Raw genomic sequence first — 25,118 nt, 5'->3', positions numbered from 1 at the left:
TGCCTAACAGAGGGGTAATTGACTAGTAAATGCCTCATGCTCTTTTAAAATTGTCTTTCTAGGCCAGTAGCAGTGGCTCATGCCTGTAATTCCAGGGCTTTGGGAGGCCCAGAAGAGAGGATCACTTGAGGCCAGGCGTTCTGGGCATGGTGGCATGCACCTGTAGACCTAGCTACTCAGGGGGTTGTGGCAACAGGATCACCTGAGTTGGGGAGTTCGAGGCCATAGTCAGCTACAACTGTGCCACTGTGCTCCAATCTGGGCAATGCAATGAGACCCTGTCTCTTAAAAAAAAAAAAAAAAAAATGAAGTCTCCAAGAGCCCATCCTCCACCATGAGATGAAGCCCAAATCCCCAAAAAAAAAAAAAAAAAAAGCCTCTGCAGTACTGGCATAGTTACATTATCAACAAAAATGAATGCTTCTCAAAATCTGGCCAATGGAAATAATATTGTTTCATATTTTTTCATTATCCTATGAATAAAGATAGTTCACAAGCAGAAGTTTATTTCCAAAAAAAAATTCAGTGTCATTGATATGTACTGGAACCGCTACCAAAATATATCAGTTTTTAGATATAAGGACATCAAAGTCACTCCCACTCCCCATGACCCAAAGAAATTTAAACTTATCCGGATACAGATGATAATACATAAATATTTTTGTGAGAAAAACTTTTTGCTTTACAATGCTACTTATATGTGTAGATAAGTTAATGTCTATTCAAACTAAACACATCACACAGCACCTTTTCTTTTATATCTTGAGAAGCATATATTAGCAAGAGTGGGAGAGAAAATGGTTGATTAGAAAAGCCCACAGTCTTTCAGATTCTCTTTGATGATTATATCTGTAACTGCATCAAACACAAACTTGACATTTTGGGTATCAGTAGCACAGGTCATGTGGGAATAAATTTCCTTATCTTCTTTTTTTAAATTCAGGTCTAGAAACTGGTTCTTGATGTAGTTTCCTGCATCTTCAAATGTATTTGGCCCTTGTTAAACAAAATATTTTAAGAGGTAAAGATTAATCGTATGTTAAAAAGAATAGGCTATAAATAATATCAGTAAGTTTTAGGATTTTACTTTGATATACTAAGTATTGCAAAATCATAAAGGCAAGGATCAGTTGTGAGGGTGGTGGGAACTATGCTTACCCGGTTGGGAGCTCCCAGTGGCTACAAGGTAAACTCTGCATCAGAAAGCTCACAGTACAGTAGAAATGCCAAAATATTAATAAAAAATGAGTGAGTGTTACAAGCCTACATAAACATCAAATACCATGTGTGTGTTTGTGGGTATGGGTGTGAATGTTTATACAAGCTAAAAGAGAAAAAGAATGGAAAAGCGAGATGACTGGGGTGCAGAGGAGGTGGTATTTGGGCTGGACGTTGAGAGGTAGCTGCAACAGAGAAAAGTAAGTGAAAGCAAATAGTGAAAGTGAGAATTATACCACTAGACTTGAGGGAAGGGAAGGGAAGGGAAACAGATTGAGCTTTGAAGAATCAAGTCAGATAGAAATGAAAGATTTTTGTAGAGGAATTGTAGGAAATCAAGTAGAATAGATGCTATGGGCTAGATTTTAGACTATGTTACTTACAAAACAAAGGCATTAGGATGAGACATAAAAGGCTATACAGAGGTAGTCTTGACTGATGTGTTGTAAGCACTCACACAATGAAGGCCCTGCTTGAGAAAGTTTAGTCCAATAGCAGGAAGCACAATGAATCAGTTGAGACAAGGCAGAAATATAATAAGTAGGCTAAAAAATACAGGACAACTGAAAATGATCTGTTGATGGCTTTATAACAGAATATGCTTTGTGGGTACTTGACACGGGATGGAGCAGTAGCATAAAGATTTTCTAAAGAAATAAGTCTTTGTTTCCTACTTTATTGTTACTAGAAGCAAAACTCCATAAGGGACAAGCTTTAAAGCCATATAACCTGGCTAAAATCCAAAACACTGGCAGTACCAAATGCTGGTAAGGGTATGGAATTACAGGAGTTAATTGCTTGTGCAAAATGGTACCGTCACTTTGCAAGGCAATTTGGCAGTTTCTTACAAAGCTAAAGATAGTCTTACCGTACAATCTAGCAATCACAATTTTAGGCATTTACCTAGAAACTTATGTCTACACAGAAGACTGCACATGGATGTTTACAGCATGTTTTTCCATAATTGTCAAAAATTGGGAGCAACCAAGATGTCCTTCTGTAGCTGAAAGGATAAACTGTGGTTCATTTAAGGAATAGAATATTAATTTAGAAATAAAAAAAATTAGCTATCAATCCATAAAAAGACATGGAGGAAATTTAAAAATACATATTGCTAAGTGAAAGAAGACAGTAAGAAAATGCTACATGTCATATAATTTCAGTTATATTGCATTCTGGGAAAGGCAAAAACATAGAAACAGTAAAAAGATCAGTGGTTGCCAGGGGTGTGGGGAGGGAGGAGGCATGAATGGGGGACACAGGGGATTTTTAGGGCAGTGAAGCTGTTCTGTATAATACCGTAATGGTGGATACATGACCTGCCTTTGTCAAAACACATAGAACTATGCGACATAAAGAGTGAACCCTAATTAAATGATGGACTTGGCAGGGTGCAGCAGTTCACACCTATAATTCCAGCTATGCCTGTAATCCTGAGGAGGGTGGATCACCTGAGGTCAGGAGTTCAAGATCAGCCTGACCAACATGGTGAAACCCCGTCTCTACTAAAAATACAAAAATCAGCTGGTTGTGGTGGCGCAGGCCTGTAATCCCAGCTATTCAGGAGGCTGAGACAGGAGAATAGCTTGAACTTAGTAGGTCAAGGCTGCAGTGAGCCGAGGTTGTGCCACTGTACTCCAGCCTAGGCGACAAAATNAAAGTACATGGGAACTCTTTGTACTTTCTGTTGAAACATTTCATTATAAACTAAAAACTGCTCTAAGATATAAATCCTATTATATATATAAAATATAAAACCTTTAATTATGAGTTTATATTTAATTAGTAATATTCAATATATGTGAATATTATTTGTTAAATGCAAAATATATTTAGTCACACGATAAATGTGTGAATATATTATAGATATTTATAATTACAGAAAAAAGATACAAGCCCTGATTGTAGATTGCCCAACATAAGTATCTGTTTTGACAGAATGCCTTGCTCCTAGTAACATCTGGGTAACCTTACATACCTAAGTGGTGAAACTGGATTTGTATTTTTGTTTAAATCATAAATATTGCTGGGTGAAATGGCTCACACTTGTAATCCCAGCACTTTGGGAGGCCAAGGTGGCCAGATCACTTGAGGTCAGGAGTTCGAAACCAGCCTGGCAAACACAGTGAAACCCCACTGCAACTGAAAATACAAAAATTAACTGGGTGTAGTGGTATGTGCCAGTGGTTGCAGCTACTTGGGAGGAGACAGTAGAATCGTTTGAACCTGGGAGGCAAAGGCTGCAGCCTGGGCGACAGAGGGAGGCTCCATCTCAAAAAAGTAAAATAAATATTTTTTTCTTATGTAATTTTATTACCAACAGAGCATCCAACTATTTATAAAAAAAAAAAAAAAAAAAAAAAAAAAAAAAAAAAAAAAAAAAAAAAAAAACAAAAAAAAAAAAAAAACCGAAAAATTTCTTTCTGAAAGAGAAACAGTCCTCCTGTGTGGAATGTCTCAATTACAATCTCTGACAGGATCAACACTAAAATCCAAGATCCAAGAAAATCAGAAAAAAATGAAGATGTCATTATTCATTCCCAAATTCATTCATGCTATGTCTCGAGAAAGAACTCAGACATTGAAGAGCCTTTGAGATCTACTATAGCATTAGAAGAGTTCAGTAGGAAATACATCAAAAATGCGCGTTTGGAATAAGATTTGCATTGCTGTTATAATTTTGAAGACAGTTCAGTTTGCAATGTCATTTGACACATTCTATGGAGTAGCAACCCCGGTCCATCTAACCCCTTTGGGTTTATTTCACACGGCTTGGCTTTAATGTGGATAATGTAGAGAGGGTTCTTCTTTATTTGTCAGATTATTTTTCAGTTTGGATCTTAAACATGACTCAAAAATGATCATAAGCCTCATCCTTGTAAGTATTAAATGCCATGATCCAGATAGGAAATATATGTTTATACAGAAATTTATTACTATGGAACTAAAAGAAAAGAATCTTACCAGTGTATTCTGGAAAGCAGATACTAAGATGCACCTTGGTTACTTTTTCTTGAAAGATATCTTTTTTGTTGAGGAACAGGACAATGGAGGTTGTTGAAAAATACTTGTGATTACAGATACTGTTGAACAGGTGAAGGCTTTCATGCATTCTATTCTGTTAGGTATCAGAAATGAGAATGGGTAGGATTATTATCTGCAAAATGTGAATATTGGGCATCATGAACAAGGATCTAGAACTAACATCAATCTTTGGAAAACCCTCATGAGTTGGGCAATGTGATAGTGTTTCTGAAAAGCACAAAGATTATTTTTAACCCTGGCTTTGTTTAGACTTACCACTTCTTCATCTTCCACGAGAACCATGTCATAGGCACTAAGCGCAGCACAGAATATGATGCACGTAACTCCTTCAAAGCAGTGAATCCACTTCTTTCTCTCAGATCTCTGTCCACCTACATCAAACATCCTTTAAGAAAACATCAAATGGATAATAAATCTTATCAGTATCTTCCAAAATGTGCCTTGAGGTTAACATTTAGAGTTATAAATGGGTGATCCCATATCTTCAAAAGGTATTTCTTTGACTTTTCTTGATTATAAAATAAAATTTGTTTGGTCAAATGCCTGTTCAAGGACTATAGAGAGAAAATATACTTTTAAAATTGTCCCCACGCAAACTAGAGTGAAATAATTTACACACTTTGAGAAACTAGGAAATGTAAGAGAGTTTAGAGTTTTAGTAAAACATTCATTAGCCATAGCAGATTTTGATTAAAATTTAGACCTATTCTTTTGAATGAAAAGAAACTGCAAGAAGATTGGAAGTTACTGTAGTTCTGATGCTATGGTTCTTGCCTATTTTTTTTTTAGATTTTCCTACATTCATTTGTTTACTCAAACAGTTATTGTTTGCATTCCATGTACTAGACACTGTGCTAGGTCTACTGGCACAGAGATGAAAAGATATGGTCCCTATCTTCAAAGGACCTTCTGTCTTATACAGAAAAAACAAGTAAGTTACAATAATATTATGTAAAAAATATAATATGCAGGGAAAATGTGAGCATACAGGAAGATTTACATCAGCCTGAGGGATCATGACACTTAGAAAAGGTGTTTGAAAACTCAGCCTTTCTTCTACTTTTGTATTTTGGTAAAAGAGATCATTGTGGACAGAGGACTCAATTTTAAGAACTAGGAGTTAGGCGGCAAAAATTTAGGTTTATATCAAAGAAACTGCTTAATGTTTGCCACCTCAGGGCTTTTGCACTGTCTCTTTCCTTTTCCTGTGATGAAGATTTCTTTCTTCCTTACATGACTGCTTTTTTTTTGAACTCTGAAGTCAGCATCAATAAAAAAAGTCTCCTGGAGCATCCATGTAAATTGCACCTCTCTCTATACTCCATTTATCTTCTATAATGTCATTTTCTTTCCTTTTCTTTCCTTTATGGTAATCATCACAATCAATAATTCCAGGTCTAGTTATTTAGTTTTTATATGTGTAATATCTATCATCTCCCTAATACCATAACAGCCTCATGAGGTCAGGAACATTTTCTGTATTAGTAACTGCTGTATTCCTAGTTCCTGGCACCATGGCCAACGTCTGACAGGCACACAAAAAGTATTTGTTAAATAGATGAATAGATTCCATGTTAAGTGAGTAGAGAGGCAGGAAACACAGCAAACATGCTATGTTGTCTCATACCTTGGCAACTTACCCATGTTTATAAAAAGCATGTAAGCAAGTAATTTATAGTTTTGGGAACATAAAGAGTAAGATAAAAACATTGAGCTATATGGCCTAACAAATATCCATTTATTCACTCATTCATCCTTTATTCCACAAATATTTACTAAGTACTTATTATATGCCAGGCACCAAGGATTCAGAAGAAGCTTTTAAACTGATGGTGGTGGTAGTGATTGGTGTGTGTGTTTAAAATAGACTTTAGATATCCATATAGAATATCTGTTATGTATTCAGATATCCTATATAGATACCTGAAAGAGACTTTAGATATCCATATAGGAATCTGATATGGATTCAGATATGCTATGTAGATACCTGGAAATAGACTTAATATGAAATATCTACATGAAAATAGACTTCAGATATCGATATAGGAAGTGTAGGGAGTGGGTTGTAATTTGAAATGAAGTGATCAGAAACTGTAGAAGATGACAGATTTGTAAAAACCTAAGGAGATGAGGGGTTGAGGCAACTGGATATCTGCAGCAAACAATATTGTAGGCACAGGTAACAGAGGAAACAGCAAGAGCAGAGGACTTCAGCTGTGAACTGCACATGATCAGCCAGCAGTGGATTTACTGGTCCATTCATGTTACATGAGAAATACAGATTTCATATTGCAGACAATAGAGGACTATGGATGATTTTTAGATAGGGAATTGACATTTTTTGTCTGTCTGTTGTTGTGACAGATCACTTTGATCTGAGTCCAAAAGATAGACTTAATGAGGACGAGATTAGAAGCAAAGAAATAAATTATGGGGCCATCATAATAGTTTAAACCCAAGGTATTAAGTACCAAAAAGCATCCAAGTTTTACAGACTTCAAGGGTAATAGTTTTACTTGGAGTAATAAATGTCAGCCGGTCTGCTTATTGAAAATAATCAAAAGTATAGTATATTATACCTCATATTTCACACATAAACCAAGTAAAGATATATAGAACTAATATTCCTCAAATAATGTACCAATGCAAAATCACTCCATTAAGTAGTAGATTAAAAGAGAAGATTCTCACAATATTGAAGATAATGGTTAAGAGTTCAGTAGTTAATGGTGTGAAAATTGAAATTTGGTGTTTATAAAGAATATTATATGTGATACTAATTACCAAATTATAGTTTCAGGCTTGCAAAATAAATGGAGGAAGGGGACCAAATTTTGGCTTTAAGGTTATATTATGTGAAAATTAACCAGTACATTTAATTTTTAAAAAATTAAACAACATTCTCATGGAAACAAGGATTATAAATATGCATTCATACATTTAAATTGTTCAGCAACTGTTTTGTTGATCCATAAAAACAACCTTAGTTTTTTTCAGACTTCGTGAACTGGAGTTTTATCTATTTCTTTGATGAAATTACTTTTAAAGTATAAATTACATTTAAACTATAAAATGTGATGGAAATGGATATAGTTGAGATCATGACTTTCATGTTCTCCTTAGTTTTCCACATCACCAGTTGTAATGGATTAATCTTAATTTAACACACCTAATAAGAGTTTACTATTTGCTGGGCATATAAACACCTTACAGTGATTAACTCATTTAAACCTCTTCAGGAACCGACAAGGTAGGTACATTTAGTATTCTTATTTTTTCAGATAAGCCCTTAAGCAAATTGGCTGAGACTTATTATTTCAACTAATATTTGTTGAGGCTGCTATGTACCTGGCCCCATGATAGGTTCCATAGGTTCCATGGGTATGATAGTTATGCCCTGAAAGTTGTTAACTTGCTAAGTATAAGTCTTTTACTTACAACCGGTGCACAACTAGCGCTGGTGCCTGCAGTTAGCTTTCAAACCCTCACTGGTGGACTGAAATTATCTTCCCTGTGGAGTTTATCCGTCTCCTCCGAGGCCAGGCAGTACTTTTGTGTTGTCAAACAGGTCACTGAGCAAAAGTTTTGATCTCCCTTCTTCTGGGAGGTTTTGTTCTTTTCTTTTGATGAAGATAATCCTCTATCACCTTTCAGATGTACATATATGCTCCATGCGGTCATATATGAATATATTGCGGATCATTTGTTGGCAAAGAAACGTGATGCTGTGATTGAACAATGATGTTAACTTGTGGATTTTGGCCACCTGAAGGTGGAGTGTACACTACCAGGTTTAAACTCCTGGTGGACTTTTCACACTGAAACCACCCTTCTTAACCCCACCCACTGGATTTTTCATTAGTCAGGATTTCTGTAGTCCTAATTTCTTTCACTCTTAATCCCCACCTCAGGGGAAAAATCCCCTTTCCGCTGCTTAACGGAAAACCAGTCATGGAGCCAGGAGAAAGGCTAATGGAATGTTTGTGCTAACGCAGCCCAATGTGCAATTGCCACGGCAGTGACGGCAGTGCTGTAGGAATCCAACTGTGGGATACCTCAGGTAAGCCTTCTCCACTCAGCAGAACTTGCGTTAGTCCTGTCAACCTTTGTAATTTCTTTTTCTCTGCTTTTATGCCAAATTACGCCATTTTCTTTCTGATTGATATTTTATTCTTTTAGCCACATTTTCAATTCCATTATATATTCAGTTAGATTCTATTCACATCTTAAAAGTCTGGGACACTCATCTTTTTAAGGTGACTTCGCAATTGCTCAGATTTCCTGCATAGTGACCAAGTATTTTACCTCAGAGAAAACCGTCTTATTTCTCTCATGTTAATAGTTTCATTTTTTGTTTTTGGTGTGTGTGTGGTTAATGATAAAAATAATAACAGGAATTGTTAAGATATGGGAATTCTAACTTGTGGGTTCTATGGGGGACATAAACTTCCCAGGACGAGGGGAAAAAAGGAACCTTGCATGCTTCCTACATATTTATTTTCTACAACATAATGTTCTCAAATGGGTTTTTCCCAAATCTGAAACATCTGAAGAATCTCTGAGATGAATATCAGAGTAACAGCAAACTCACTGGCTATGTCTTAACTTTCTCTGCTGATTCAGCTTCTTTGCAGCCTACTAACAATGTGTTAACAGGTGTAAGACATAGCTATTCTCCTCGTCTGATAAATACGTACAACTGTGATAAATGACAATTACGGGAGTAATACTTTACAGTTGAATAAAAGTCATGTTGGAATTGTGTGCTCTCCTTGAAAAATGAATTTAAATCCATGGTTCTATTTGTTCCTCATAACAATTCTTTGAAGGTAAAATAGTATTTACCCATTTCTTTACCAAAGTGAAGAAACTGGCCTTTGAGAAGCTAAGGTGGTTTGTTCCTAAACTTACAGCTAGTAAATGATAGAACTTATGTAATGTGATCCTTAGTCCTGTGCTCTTTCAGCATATCATGCAGCTTCTAATAAACATGTTTTAATTGGTTTAGCTTTCTCCCAAGGAAGAGAGGACAAAGATTGCTCAGTCTTAGCATTCTGTTTATATCAATAAAATAGATTCTGAAAGTCTATCTTAGGTTGAATGCTTATAATCTTCTCATTTTATGACTCATTTGATAAACAATATGTGTGTGTGTGTGAAGATTGACGTAGGAGCCATAGGTCCAGGGAGCATTGAACATTTCTCTAATGCCATCTGCTATTATTGAACTGAAATGCTCATTAGCAAATCAGACCAATGGTCAGAGTTTTGTTTCTGTATTGATTCTCTTGGAAACTATTTTAGCTCTAAGAATAAGTTACATCTGTTTTGCTAATATTGTAGTCATTTACTTTTCATGCATCTCTTTTCAGTTTTAGCTTTTCCCCTAAATTTTAATTTAGTCCTTATTTTATGGAGTTGTAAAGTATTACTACCCATGAAAACAATGTGGAGATCCCCAAAGTGAAGTAATTCCTTTTATTTGAGGCTGAAGAAATATTCTCCCTTATACATAAAAATCAAAACAAAACAAATAGCTTTATTGTGACCATTCTGTGAGAGACAAAATTAAATTCAGTGAAAACATGTATATTTGCTGCCTGGAGTTTTGAATTGGTCAAATATAATAGATTATTAATGAGGGAAATGGACATGCTTGAATACTCTTAATTCCCCAAAGAGTTAAAGTAACTGGAGCCTTACTGATGTTACAAGGAACTTACAGGCCTCATTTGGGATTTTGTGTGGGTTTCCTTGGTCTTGTTTAGTGTTTTTAAGGAGGGATAATATGTATTTTGTTGTTAAGTCTGACATTTGTTGGAATTCTTAGTTAAAAAAATTTAAATAACTAAAATTTATGATGTAACTAAAAATTGACAGGCCAGCCTTTTTTTTGAATGGAGTCATGCTCTGTCACCCAAGCTAGAGCAGTGGCACGATCTTGGCTTATTGCAACCTCTGCCTCCTGGGTTCAAGCTAGTCTCCTGCCTCAGCCTCCTGAGTAGCTGGGATTTCAGGCGCCCACACCACGCCCTGCTAATTTTTGTATTTTTAGTAGAGACAGGGTTTCAGTATCTTGGCCAAATAGTCTTGAACTCCTGACCTCGCAATCCACCCGCCTCAGAGTCCCAAAGTACAGGGATTACAGGCCTGAGCCTGGCACCCGGTCTTAGGCCAGGCTTTTAAGTGACAGCTGAACACTGATTATTAGTTAAATTGTCCAAGGCATTAATATAGGGCAAACCACCAGAGTTTTATGGCTTTATATTAAACAGTTGAGCAAAGTAAACCATTGTGTTTTATAGTTCTAGTAAGTAGTTGGCAAAGCTTTGAGCTTTATGGTTTATGTTAAACAGTTGGCTAATAGTGGATCACATGAGATTATTCATATTTCATATCAGAATAGATTATTATAAAATAATATTCCTCTTATAATTCTTGTAAAATTATTATATAATCTAGGGTAGCTAAAAATCAACAAGGCTGCTGCAGCTAATTTATTTGTTAGATGTCTTTGCTTGTTCTTTAAGCCTGTACTTATCTCTGAAAAATCAGTTTCTGACATTCTCTACTATGTATTTGATTACACAAAAATAAAATCCAATCTGAGTAGGAATTTAAAAATATTCTAGTGAATGGAATTTATTCAACATGTTAGTATCTATCACAGTTGTTAGAATTTCTCATGATGGCTACATAGGAGACCAGGTGGCTTTATGTCTTTACTACACAGCCATAGAAAATGGTGTCACCAATCGTTCCCTTGTGTCTGGTCCTAAAGATAGAGAAGGGTAGATACTTGCAGACAGGATGGATATGCACAGACGTCTTACTAAATCTCTTAAATCCTCAGGATTAAAAAGGAGAATCAAAAGGATTTATAGCTATAAGGAAGCCAGGGTCTCCAAATCATTGGAATCATAATACCACTATATACTTTCTATTGAATGTATGCATTTGAAACTCCAGATGCCCACTAGATAACTCTCTGATTATTTAATAATGTAATTCATAAAGCCATTAAAATAAATTCTGTCGCTAGAATCAATTAGACAATTGTATTTTATAACTTATTATTTTGGTAATACTAATCATAGACATGCTTGAAACAAATATATAGTATACTTGGGTTATTGCTCTATGAGATCTTATAGAGAGACTAGCAAAGCTAAATTGAGATGTAGCTGCTGGTTGGACAACCAGAGTCATTCCTAATCTGAGATGATGCATATACCACACAAATGACCACAATGTATATAATTCAACGTCATATCTCAGGAAAACTATAGTTTCTTTTATATCATAGATCTGCTCAAACATTCTATAAACAGTTATGGCCATTTATGAACTCTAAAGCTCTGTGTTGTAATAGTTGCTAACCTTTTTTCCTTAGCTCCCATATAGTTTTAAGTCCTTTGAATTCTGTTTGCCATCATGGAAAAATTAGGGAGGAAGTTTTTTTTTTTTTTCTCTATATTTGTTTGCTAAATCCCTGTAAATCTATTTGTAAGTTATTTGTTCTGAGGAATTATTCTGTTACAATAGAAGGGCTCACATTTGCACTGTATTTTTTTCACTTACATAGTACTTTAATGCCTATAAAGATAATTTATCAGTTTGACCGTTGCAGTTCTGGTTTGATAAGAACTCTACAGTAATTTCCATTGAATTACATGATACACAATAATGATACAGTACATTGGCAGAAATAATTTTTCATTTTGGTGTTTCTATTTAAAATTCTAGAGTTCTCTAATTTAAAATGTAAATTGAGCCCTTGGTTTTAAATAGTCATAGGATGACTTATGCAATGTGAATACAAATCAATGCTAATGTAATATATTTTAATACCTGGGCACCTGCTGAAATAAAGTTGGAAGGTACGTTATTTTTATACTTCCTATTTTGAAATACTACAGAATTGCGTACTTACTCCAAAACCCTGTGCACTTTTGGCCTATCCTATTTAGCACATGAAAGAAAAGCTATTTAACAGTGAGAAGTTATTAAAGGATTAATATATCTTAATTGATCACCCTCCTATAAGACTTAAGATAGTGCTTCACAAAATCAACCACGAAACTACAAAAGGATGGAGGAAAATTTAAAACTGCATTTAAATGATTTTAAATTGCTCTTCAAGAAAAATATATTTTAAACTATTTTTTAACAAAATTTAAATATTTTCCAAATTTTATTGTTTAAATAGACTTGTTTTTAGAAAAATTCCTTCTATTGGAGTAAGGAGGTACTGTGTCTTCCATTCTCTTCCTCATTGAAAATGCCTTTAATAACATTGTCTTGAGTCAGAGGAAAAGCAAAGGCTCTTAAGAAAACAAAAAAGCTTGAAACCTGTTTTGGTATACAGCAAGGACGTGGTAGTTACACAGTAAAGAGAATGTTCTTTTCTTTTTTCAAGACGGAGTCTTGCTCTGTCACCTAGGCTGGAGTGCAGTGGCGCAAACTTGGCTCACTACAACCTCTGCCTTTTGGGTTCGAGTGATTCTCCTGCCTCAGCCCCCTGTGTAACTGGGATTACTGGGGCATGCCACCATGCCTGGCTAATTTTTGTATTTTTAGTAGAGATGGGGTTTCACCATGCTGGCCAGGCTGGTCTGAACTCCTGACTTCAAGTGATCCACCCTCCTTAGCCTCTCAAAGTGCTGGGATTACAGGTGTGAGCTACAGTGCCAGGCCAAGAGAAAGTTATATCAAAATAATTTCTAGCTGGGCTTCACAATCCAATTCACAAACCCCTTACATTTTAGCACTGATACTGTAATAGAGAATTAGCAAAACTTTCCTCATTGCTTCATAAGGATCAACAATATGTGAAGGCAGGATAGATCACCTTCTTATATGACTTAAGTAGTGCTTCACAAAATCAACCACAAAACTACAAAGGGACAGAGGAAAATGCCTATGTACTGAAGGGGGTCTGGACGCTTAATCTGGAGTCCTATTGTAAGAAAAATGTATTTTAAAATAATATTTTATTTAAAAAATTAAGGCAAATGTTATATTCTACTCTGTGATGGTTAATACCGAGTGTCAACTAGATTGGACTGAAGGATACAAAGTATTGTTCCTGGGTGTGTCTGTGAGGGTGTCCCCAAAGGAGATTAACATTTGAGTCAGTGGACTGGGAAAGGCAGCCCCACCCTGAGTTAGGGTGGGCATGATCTAATCAGCTGCAAGTGCAGCTAGAATATAAGCAAGCAGAAAAATGTAAAATGAGAAACTGGCCTAGCCTCCCAGCCTACATCTTTCTATCTCTGGGTGGGCGGCTAAGGTGATGGCAGTGCCAGTTGAGGGGCGCTGAGGCAGGAGAAAGATGTAGGCTGGGAGCCTAGGCCAGTTTCTCTTTGCTGCTTGCTTATGTTCTAGCTGTGCTGGCAGCTGATTAGATCACACCACCCAGATTAAGGCTGGGTCTGCCTTTCTCAGCCCACTGACTCAAATGTTAATCTCCTTTGCTTACGTCCTCACAGACACACCCAGGATCAGTACTTTGTATCCTTCAGGCCAATAAGTTGATAGTATTAACCATTACATACTCATAATTTAAGTTTCAAAGCTTTACGATAGTTTATACTACTTGGTTCAGAGTGAAATAGATGTTCCATAAAATGACCATGATTTTCTGAGGGTTTGTGCATTTATTGGCAGTTGTCTTGTACCCTGGTTTTAAAAGCACTGACTTATAAGGGACCACAGGATCCTCCCACTTAAAGGTATTTCCCCAAAAGGCTGTCTTTAACCCTCCGGCCTTCTCTCTGAAAGGGATTATAAATGACCAACAACATAAAAAAAACACACACACTCTACAGAAAAAAAATGGTTTTCATCCCAATTTATCTAACAACCCTTAGTGCCATACAGTGTAAGGAGTGTGGTCTTTGAAGACAGAAAGATGTGCGCTTTAATTCCATCCCCAGCGTGTCTGTGAAAGACCGTGGGGGAAAGCTTTCATCTCAGTTTCTGAGGCTATCCAGTTAGCTTCAGGATAACCAAGATTGCTTATCCTGAGTATGGATAGCAATACTCAGCTCATGATGCTGCTGTGCAAGTGTAAAGACTGTGTATGCAGAGTGCCTGGCAGAGTGCATTTACTCATTCAGCCAAAATTACCTGCTTTCTTACTCTGCTAGCCACTGTGATAAGCACTGACGTGGGGCTATAAACAGACATGGCCCCTGGCCTCCAGGAGCTCAGGGGCATATGAGATAGAAACAGAAACAAAAAGAGCATACTAATAAAGAAGCAAGGCAATCTCATATATTAGTAATTAAGCAGTGTGATGCATCAATGTTGCAGTGGAGATGGATCACCCTGGCTTGGCTAATGAGGGCTATTTATTTGCATTTCTCCTCAACTCTGCATTTAGTGATGTCTCCTTTGTTGACTGAAATTGGCTGTAGTGGGGTTATCTGCACCAGAAAAATCATCCAGGGCTACAAGTCAGCCAGCCCTCCATTGCCTTACTGCCCTAGAAAGCCTGCTGTTAAACATTTACCAGCATGCTGCAGGGTGTATGTGACAGGGATAAGCCTGGATGGTACATAGATAAGACGGTTGCGCCTCCATGAGGAGACACATTTGGTATGAGAACTTAGTGATAAGAGGAGAAGTTTCTTGCAGATTCAGGGGCAGAGCACTTTAGGCAAATAAACTAGCAAATGCAAAGACTTGAAATGTTAAAGAACTGATATATAAACAATAATTTTTGAGAGTCATAATTTTTGAGACAATACCAAATTGGTTGGTGTTGTAGGGAGTGACTGGGATCTTGAGCTTTTAGGTATTCAACAGGTAACATTAATTGTCAAAACTGGCTTTTGGTCCAGACAATCTAGGACCCAGAGAGTTCTACTTGCTTATGTAAGGTAAGCTACATCAAATTATAACTCTCTGCTTAGGACTTTACTTCATCTAATCTTTACAACAAACTTATTAGGCAAGTAAAGAAAAGGTTACCTGTGTTTCTTAACTCCTACTGCTAATTATTAGACAGCCCAGAATTGGAACTTTGGTCTGGGCAGCCTCAAGGCCCACGTTCAGTTCTAGTCTGTTTCAGTGAGACATTTCGAGAAGAGAAAGGAGAGTCGGACAGAAAAGGGACAGTGTCAAAAATGCTTTCACTGGGGTGGGAGGGGCAGAGGAGGAGAAACAGCTGGACTCAGGGTCCCAAAGGAAAACCCAGAAACTGGATCAAAGATGAGGAGTCTGAAGAAAGAAGTTGCCAAAAAGAACTATACAATAGTGAAACCAGGACTGATGACAAACTTCTCCTACACTTGCCAAGAGAGGATGTTGATCCCAATCTGTACAGTCCCTTTACCCTGGTTTAATCTTTGGCTCATCTTTCAGAAAATTAACTATTTGTGGGCCTAAAATTTAGGTGTGAATTTTGAAGAGTTTTTTTTTTCATATTAGTTGAAAATATATTTTGACTTAGATATAACACATACTTTCAAAAGTTTGAGGCTTTTATCTCACCAAAATAAATTTATGATGTAAATTACCATTTTCTTTTCTTTTTTTTTTTTTTTTTTTTTTTTTTTTTTTTTTTGAGACAGAGTCTTGCTCTGTCGCCAGGCACCAGGCTGGAGTACAGTGGCTCTGTCTCGGCTCACTGCAACCTCCACCTTCTGGGTTAAAGCAATTCTCCTGCCTTAGCCTCTCTAATAGCTGGGACTACAGGTGCATGCCACCACACCCAGCTGATTTTTATATTTTTTAGTAGAGACGGGGTTTTACCATGTTGGCCAGGATGGTCTCAATCTCTTGACTTCGTGATCTGCCCGCCTCAGCCTCCCAAAGTGCTGGGATTATAGGCATGAGGCACCGAACCCAGCTGATTAATTACCATTTTCTTACCTTTTTCTCACAAGTGGATATGAATAATTCATGCCACTTTATCTCCAGTCTTTTATTCTTTAAGATTATCCTCATTATTGGATGAATAAATAATCTTCTTAGTTATATTTTTATTTTTTTATTACTAAACAACACAGCTAGAACCTGCTATTAATGTTTAATATTCCATATTGTCCACAATCCATACAAAAAGTATTTAAATATTAATGGATATTTTATAACATTATAGTATGGGTTTCCATTTTTTTGGTATAGTAAATGAGTGATTTTGCAGTAGAATTTCTAGGAAGCTCTTGATAATGTAACAGCAATGAAAATAATGATTTGCTTTCATACTCAAAACATGGCTATAAAATATGCTTTGTTGTTGCAGTAAATAGCATCATATTCAAATAATTCTCTTAGTAATTTGCATTTTTTAAAATTAGGAAAACAGATGTAACAGGAATATTTCAAGCAAATAGGAAAATAGAAAGTCAAAGGAAATAGGATTCCTGGCACCCATTTCTTGTATGTTATTTAAATATATTTTCTTCTTTTTTTTTTTTTCTGCAAAGTACAGTGACAGATTTAAAAATGAAGAAAGTAAAATCTAACCCCACCTGCTCAAGCCATAAGCATTTTAGCCTGGAAGGAGGGATGAGGCTCAAGATGAGAGGTGGGGTGAGAGGCTATAGGAGGGCAGTAAAGGACAGTGGTTCTGAAGGTAAACAAGAGCTAGCGAGTACATCCAAGGATTATTGAACCTGAACATGGGCTAGAGCTTTTCTCCACGAGGAAATAGTGAGGCTGATGCATACTTCTGTCCACAGTTAGAAAAGACATTTGATCATACCTGAAATGCAAGTCTTTAAAGGAGAATTGAGTTTCAATGATTCCAGTCGTTTTCACTCGAGAATGAAGAACATCTTGTTCATTTGGCACATACCCAGATGCTGTTATTCTATCCAAATCATTAAGGTAGCTAACAAAGACAAAACAAAATTATATATGTGTATATAATATGTGTGTGTGTGTGTGTGTGTGTGTGTGTGTGTGTGTGTGTGTAAACTTTGCATTTGAAGAGACCAGGATTCAGTACAAATGAATTTTTAGTGTAGGTTTACTAAAAATGATAAATTCTAGACTGGTGCTTTCCAAACTCTGCTCATCAGAATTAAAAGTTGGGTTGCCAGCCGTGGTGGCTCACGCCTGTCATCCAAGCACTTTGGAGGCCAAGGTGGCTGGATCACCTGAGGTCGGGAGTTCAGGACCAGCCTGACCAACATGGTGAAACCCTGTCTTAAAAACAAAACAAAACAAAACAAAAGTTGGGTAGCTGGAATGCTCCAGAACTGCAGAGGGCTGAATGCGACACACAGCTGAACCCCCAGTGTCCTCCCCTAAAGGCACCTAAATCAACACTGGCTTCAACTGTATTTTATAAGGTTTATGTGATACATTTGCCTGCATATGGATAGGAGTATGAAATAAAATTTCTTTGTAGGGCCTGGATCATTACAAAACTAAAAGCTGCTTTATAGTGCTAGTTGCTAGATTATCCTCAAAATTCTATAGTTTGAATTTAGGCATTTGGGTTTTATGAGAGTGATTGGTTTTAATGTCCTTATTTGAAGGTTGCTTGTTATTTTTGCATGCATTTGCCTCATCAGGACTCAGCCATTTCCATTAAATGCTGTTGCAACATCTAGTTAAAACAATAAGAGAAGTACAGTTTGTCTCTCTTCTTGGTCTATGCTGGAAGTGACTCATGAATTTGCAGACCCACCCTGACCTGGCTCTCGTGGAGAGAGAAGGCTGAACTCACCCCCTGTCCCCACTCCCACCTCCTCTTCCATCAGTGCATGGTTGTATCTTTACCCCTTCCAGAAAGCTATGTTAGAAATTCCTAGTATTATCAGGCTGAATGTTGTGTTTTTTCTTGTCACAGGATCTAGGTGTGGTGATGAACAGGAATAAGTCTAATTAAACTGTGTATGCTATAACTGTTCATTAGTCTGTTAAATTAGAGGAAAAAAACACCTGCTTTCAGCTTCCTAATCCTTGAAACCAGGTGTCCTTATACTAAAACAAAGTATTTTATTGCTGTAAAAATAATTTGAAAACCACTGGTCTAGACTTGTGATACTAAGGCTTTAGTGGTTTAGCAATATCACTATTTCTGTAAAAATTTTAAATACAAATAGTAAGAGCATGGAAATGCTTTTATGATGAATTTCACCATTACACTGAATCGCCTTATAGAAAGATAAGACTGGAGTGCTTCCATCGAGGCAGAATTTGTGAGGTAGAATCCAGCTAAATGTTTGTCAGTGTTAAAAATTGTTTGTTCAATGATTAAGTTGAGAAGCTGTTATGCCTTAGCACCTAGCACAAAGATTTTAAAAAACAAAAATTTATTAAAAAAAATTCATTGTTAATATAGGTAATTTATTTTTGGAGGGTCTTTTTCCTTTTAAGCTGAAACAAATTAAGAGTAGACAAGGGTCCCAAATGGATTTCAGCCAAAAGTAAAATCACACCTCAAGGAACACATAACATATATAATATGAAAATGTATCACTATTGTTTTAGTCTAAAAAAGTTTAAGTTTTCTTTTTAAAAAAAGAATGACACATCAAGATGTAAATGTATTGGAAAAAGTCCTGCCAGAATTTGCTAATGTATTTATTTTCTATTTTGGCAAGCAAATCCCTTTGCAAAATTTTTATTAACTAAGCCTACGTATGTGGTAGGTACATTGTTGGTTAGTTCATGCAAGAGTAAAAAGAAAACAACAAAAAAAAAACAAAAGCATACCTGCCAAAATAAAGATTAAATTCATTTCATGATAGCTAAGTGAAACCTTGGTAAGGACACATTTATTTGCATGTATAAATGATTTCAAGCAAAGCAGAAGTATTAGCAAACTGACAAATTTGCATTTGAAATGCTTGTTTAAATAAACAAAGAAGTAGGTGTTAAAGCTTATGATCTAAAGCTTAGACCAAATAGAGACCCTTAATATATACGACTCTAATCATTTAAAAGTACTCAGTTCTTTTCCAGTCATTTAAACTAGTATTTTTCCTGGTGAAGTCCATGGTAATTCTTAAAGCAGGTGGAATTTAAAAGCACACTAGATGGCTGCAATTAGTTAACAGTCAACTAAAATGTTTTCTCTGATTGTCCCTGCCATACCCCTCTTCTTTCACTTTGCTAGAACTGATGAGGTTGTTATGTTGCCAACTATGATATTCTTTCCCCTTATTCTGATTATATTCACTTTTTGTTAGTCTTAACTTGAAGGCTCTCTAGATTTGAGAAAGCAAGAAATATCTTACTGTCACCAAAAAAATAAAAAAATAAAAAAGTGTTAGAGACCTTGCTCTATATAAGGTATATGAAATAGACACATATTGTAGTACCAATCTCATTTTATGTATTGTTTTACAATGTAATTCAGTGTTTGAAAAAAAAAAATTCTGCTCTTAATTTCTGGAAGAAAGCAATGACCATTCAGCTACCTTTCTCAGCAAGCTTTCCTTTTAAAGACACCTAAGAGCAGAAAAAAAATTAACACTTTATTTAATTATTTATTTATTTAGGTTTATGTATGAAATTTCTCTGAGACACAGGGAAAATCAGCTTTTCTGTTATTATATTGCACCTGCAATGATCTGGGTAGTCAAAAACTATTACAATATGGGCAACATTTCCAAAATAAATGCAAATTGATAGTGTTTAATTGTTTTTAACTTGAAGAACAGATTTTAAAAATTTGCAATGGCTCTATGAGGGAGTAGCTACTCCTGGTATGAAACATACTTTAAGTATTTAAATTAAGGGAAAAGCTAAAATTAAAGACTAGAAAGTACAATAAACTGTCACTTATTTGCCCATTTTTACTATGTGGTTTGTACAAGACTAAATATATTAATGAGCGCCCACTTTAATCTATCTTTCTCTCTGGCTCTCTCCCCAGAGCTTTACTAAGCAAGATTTTATGGGAATATTCCACAATTCAGCTTATTACTCATTGTGACTTCACTTACCAATGAATAGTACAGAAAAGCAATGTTTTACTACACTTCAGAGACCCCTTTTACTATTAAAATGTGGTAGGTGCTGAGACACTTATGAAAAGTTATTCAACTTAATACAATCACAAAACAAGCCTCATTCTCTCCTTCATCAGAGAGCTAGGAGCAACTCTTTCCTCCAAAAGCAATGTGCCCTTTGAAATTGAGGTCTAAAATAAAGATGAATGAATAATTACAGAAGATTTTTCCCCTAGAATTTATATAGCTTATTTTCTCTCCATAATCATTTTGTCCATCAGTGATTAAAAATCTGAAGGGTCATGCAAGCTTCGTTGTTCTGTCCTTAACTGATCTTTTCCATTTGCTTCACTTTTATGTTACTGTTTTGTTTTTGTTTAATTAAATAATGCTAGCAGGTTCTGTTGGGGGGATGATTCATCAAAAGAACTATATTTACACTTTTTCACACATGTATGAACAGAAATAGAAAATAAGTAATTAGATTGTTTCATATATGCACACATCTTGCAGGCATATAGTGGCAGGCTATGTTAGGAACCACTTGCTAAAAGAATTGTTTTTGGTGGGTTTTTTGTTTTTTGTTTTTTTTTTTGGTGACAGGATCTTGCTCTGTTGGCGCAGCTGGAGTGCAGTGGTGCGATCTCTGCTCACTGCAGCCTTGACCTCCTGGGCTCAAGCAATTCTCCATCTCAGCTTCCCAAGTAGCTGGGACAACAGGCAAGTGCCACCATAGCTTGCTAATTTTTGTATTTTTTCGTGGCAACTTGGCTTTGCCCAGGCTGTTCTCAAATTCTTGAGCTCAAGCAATCTGCCTGCCCTGGCCTCCCAAAGTGCTGGGATTATGGGCATGAGCCTCTGTGCCTCACACTAAAAGAAAATTTTATATCACTTTGACAATGAAATTATAAATAGTGTCACAAGCTCCTAATTTCTTTATGGTTAATTAGAGCTAATGGGTGATATAAGCAGTGAAATTTATACAATTTTTTCAGACTCCAAATGAATCCCCTGGTATACAAGTGTTTTAGAAATTAATTCATTAATTTCTTCTAGAATTTTGTATCATGGTCATCAACCCAATGAGCCAAGGCATGTGTCATTAATAAAATTAATCTAGGAGATGATTTCACTAATATGAATAGAGATGAAGTGAATAGCCCGAAACCTCAGTGTACACGTCACCAGTCTGTGTTAATGTGGAATGCTATGCATAATGGTGAAGTCTTTTTAAATCAAGAGAAGATATTTGCAACATATGTATCTTCTCAGGCAGAGTTTCAAACTTAGTTATTTAAAATGTTCCCCTGGTTATATATTTTTACATCTCATTATGTCACCTTGTTCATTTTTATTTCTCTTCAATTCCTTTTTATTTTACTATAATAAAATGTAACACCATTTACTTTCCTCATTTGCATTTACAAATACAAAGCAAGTAGAATTATAATTCTTAATTTTAAATGTTTTGCCTCCAATTCCCCTTAAAGTGAATTCACTTACTAAGCTGCCGAGTCATTGAGCTGATACTCAGATGCCCTTTCAAAGCAGGCCTGAATCCCTGGATCTCTCCACAGTCGTTTTATTACCTCAGCCAGTTGAGGCGTCATGCCACCATCTTCCAGGGAACTTGCCATTGCATAAAGTTGTCGTTGGTCCTCCTAGAACAGTGTTTTAGTTAGAATAAGAATGGATTATTTGGAATCACATGTTCTGTTTTTCTAATAGAATATTTTAATGAGATGATTTTAATCTTATTCCTTTAGCTAATAATTCCACCAAACATCTTTTCAAACTATATTGAGATAAATAGAACTAAAGTTTCTCATGGCTGAGTGATGTCCAAAAGAGTTCTCCTTGCAAAAACTATAAAATATTATGTGAAGCCATTAGCATATTTTGGAATTTATCGCTGACTTCTGAATATGATATCAAGAATGATAATAATAGTTTGCCATACTCATATTGAGTTTATAGAAGGTCTACAGGTTATACTAAGGTAAAAGAAAAATTAACCTGATCTAATCTGGTATTTTCTTTTTTTAATCATTTGCCATGAATTTTTCTAGAAAAATAAAAATAAAAATTAGAGTAGGCTGGACATGGTGGCTCATGCCTATAATCCCAGCACTTTGGGAGGCTCAGGTGGGTGGGTCACTTAAATCCAGGAGTTTGAGACCAGCCTAGGCAACATGGCAAAATTCTTCTTTACAAAAAAATTAGGGATGATAGTGCTTGTCTGTAGTCTCAGCTACTTGGGAGGCTAAGGTGGGAGAATTGCTTGATTCTGGGAGGCAGAGGTTGCAGTGAGCAGAGATTGCACCACTGCACTCCAGCCTAGGTGACAGAACCAGACCCTGTCAAAAAAAAAAAAAAAAAAAAAGTAAACATGGGAAATAAATTCATTATTCTAAAATTGTATTTTTTCAAAAAATTAGTATATAGTATTTTTTTGTCATCGGTACCCCTTCATAATCATATAAAGAAAGAATGTCAAACATTTAGGTCCACATAATATTTTGGAACATCCCTGTAGGTACTGTTGATTGCATGCCTTTGGAATGAATCAGTAGGCCAGAGGTGAGAATTTTTTATGCAAAGCAAGGAATTATGGTCTTAGTCCTGTTGGGATGAGATTTGGAGGTTACCAGGGAAGGCGGAAATAGAAGTTTATTGAGTAAATACTAAAGTCTGCAATTTATTTAAACTAATAATCAAAACAGCTTTATGACAAATTTTTTTTAAAGAGTTTGAGTTTGAGAATAATTAAATTGATTGTGGTAATAGTCCAGGTAAATGGAGAAATCTGAGCTCAACCTTGTCAGCTTCCAAATCCAATATCCTTTTCAGCTCAGAATCCTTCTAGTGCATATTATTACAATTTACAAAACTGCACATATACTATCTCACATAATCCTCACCACTGTGAGATAGACACTTTATTCTCCCCATTTTACATGTGAGGAATCTGAAACTCTGAGTTTTAGAAACCAGTAAACCAGTAAAAACCATAAGCATCAGAAGAGGAGTAAAACGCAAGCACATTTTGTGCCGTGTCAGGCTGTTACTGTTAAAGGAAAGGGGTCCCGTTCCAGATCCCAAGAGATGATTCTTGGATCTCACACAAGAAAGAATTCAGGGCAAATCCAGAGAGTAAAGTGAACGCGAGCTTATTCAGGAAGCAAAGGAGTAAAAGAATGGCGACTCCATATACAGAGCAGCCCTGAGGGCTGCCGGTTGCTCATTTTTATGGCTATTTCTTGATGTTATGCCAAACAGGGGGTGGATTGTTCATGCCTCCCCTTGTTAGAGCATATAGGGTAATTTCCTGATGTTCATGGCCTTTGTAAACTGTCATGGTGCTGGTAGGAGTATAGCAGTGAGAATGAGCAGAGGTCACTCTCATGGCTCTCTTGGTTTTGACAGGTTTGAGCCAGCTTCTTTACTGCAACCTGTTTATCAGCAAAGTTGTTACAATTTGTATCTTGTACTGACCTCCCATCTCACCCTGTAACTTAGAATGTCTTAACTCTCTGGGAATGCAGCCCAGTGGGTCTCAGTCTCATTTTCCTCAGCTCCTATTTAAGATGAAGTTGCTCTAGTTCAAATGCCTCTGACACTACCAATGAAGTATGTTCAATAAGAACTTGCTGCTTTTCTGATACAATTCAGCTTATTATTGTTTTGAATTGGCTACAGTTTTTTCTACTATTTTATCAAAAATTTGCTCTTTGTACAAAAAATAAGGGCATGTCACTAGCTTAAAAGATAGACACTGTTAAGGCAAAAACAAAACAAAACAAAACAAAAAAAACTTAATCCGTCTTTCTTCACAATCAGATTTTATTGTTAAAAACTAAAATGATCAGATGATCACTGGTTCAAGTATTCAATGTGTAAATCAAAAACAAGTTTCTAAGTCCCTCAAGCAACAGAATTCTAAGCCCCCAACCAATAGAAATCCCTCTAGGCCAAGGGAATTCCAAAGTAAACCTGAAAAACTAGTTCAGGCCATGATAGGAAGGGTGGGGTCAGACATGCCTCATTATGCTCTCCTCCCTTTGGAATTCAGACACAACTCACCAGCATTAACATTAAAACAGAGATTTTAGCCAGTGGCTCACACTTGTAATCCCAGCACTTTGAGAAGCTGAGCTGGGCGGATCACCAGGTCAAGAGATCGAGACCATCCTGCCCAACATGGTGAAACCCCATCTCTACTAAAAATACAAAAACAAACAAACAAATAAAAAAAAAACACCAGAGATCTTAGGACTGATAAAAACAGACTAGAGCAATAAGATTCCAAATTCCAACCTGACTCTAGTATAGAGTAGGCACTGAAAGAAATTATTTTATCCCCAAATATGTATTTTTTGACATATATTGAAATGGCCCTGAAAACCTGTCTTTTGTGGGGGAAATTTACATTGTGTAAAGAATCCCCTTCCCTTTTCAAGTCCTTTTCTGATCATGCTGAGATTAGCTGAGAGTCTAGCACTTTTTAAAGGTGAAAATAGGAAATACTTGCCATCTATTGCCTCCAAGGGTGCAATATGAGACTTTATCTACATAATAAGAACCTTGGTCTCCACAGCCTCTTATCTTAACCCAGAGACTCCTTTCTATTCATTCTAGGCCTTTATACAATAACTTAACTCTTTCAACCAATTAGCAATCAGAAAATGTTTGAAAATGTTTGAATTTCAACAAAATGTTGAAAATGTATGACTGGAAGGTCCTGCTTCAAGTTGTCCTGCGTTGCGTTTCTGGACCTTGCATGTATTGACTGATATCTTCCTGTAACTTTTGTCCCCATAGAATGTATAAAATCAAGTAATAACTACTTTGGGCATATGTTCTCAGGTCCTTCTGAAGCTGTGCCATGGGCCATGGTACTCACATTTGGCTCAAAAATAAATCTCTTCCAGTATT

General features: G+C 36.2%; 1 protein-coding gene across 1 annotated transcript in view; it reads right to left on the bottom strand.

The window, feature by feature from the left end:
- Positions 1–388: 388 nt before the first annotated feature.
- Positions 389–25,118, bottom strand: part of GNAT3 (G protein subunit alpha transducin 3) — a 58,082-nt gene continuing 33,352 nt past the window's right edge. Inside the window, exons 4-8 of the mRNA XM_017523124.2 lie at positions 21,687–21,844; positions 16,979–17,107; positions 4,519–4,648; positions 4,183–4,336; positions 389–996 (exon numbers count right to left, since the gene is read on the bottom strand). Coding sequence (XP_017378613.1) covers positions 806–996; positions 4,183–4,336; positions 4,519–4,648; positions 16,979–17,107; positions 21,687–21,844 — 762 coding nt within the window. The 3' untranslated portion in view covers positions 389–805. The remainder of the gene's footprint in view (positions 997–4,182; positions 4,337–4,518; positions 4,649–16,978; positions 17,108–21,686; positions 21,845–25,118) is intronic.

This window comes from Cebus imitator, unplaced genomic scaffold (assembly GCF_001604975.1).
Source record: "Cebus imitator isolate Cc_AM_T3 unplaced genomic scaffold, Cebus_imitator-1.0 Scaffold26, whole genome shotgun sequence".
Lineage (NCBI taxonomy): Eukaryota > Metazoa > Chordata > Mammalia > Primates > Cebidae > Cebus > Cebus imitator.
This window is presented reverse-complemented; position numbering and strand designations above follow the sequence as displayed.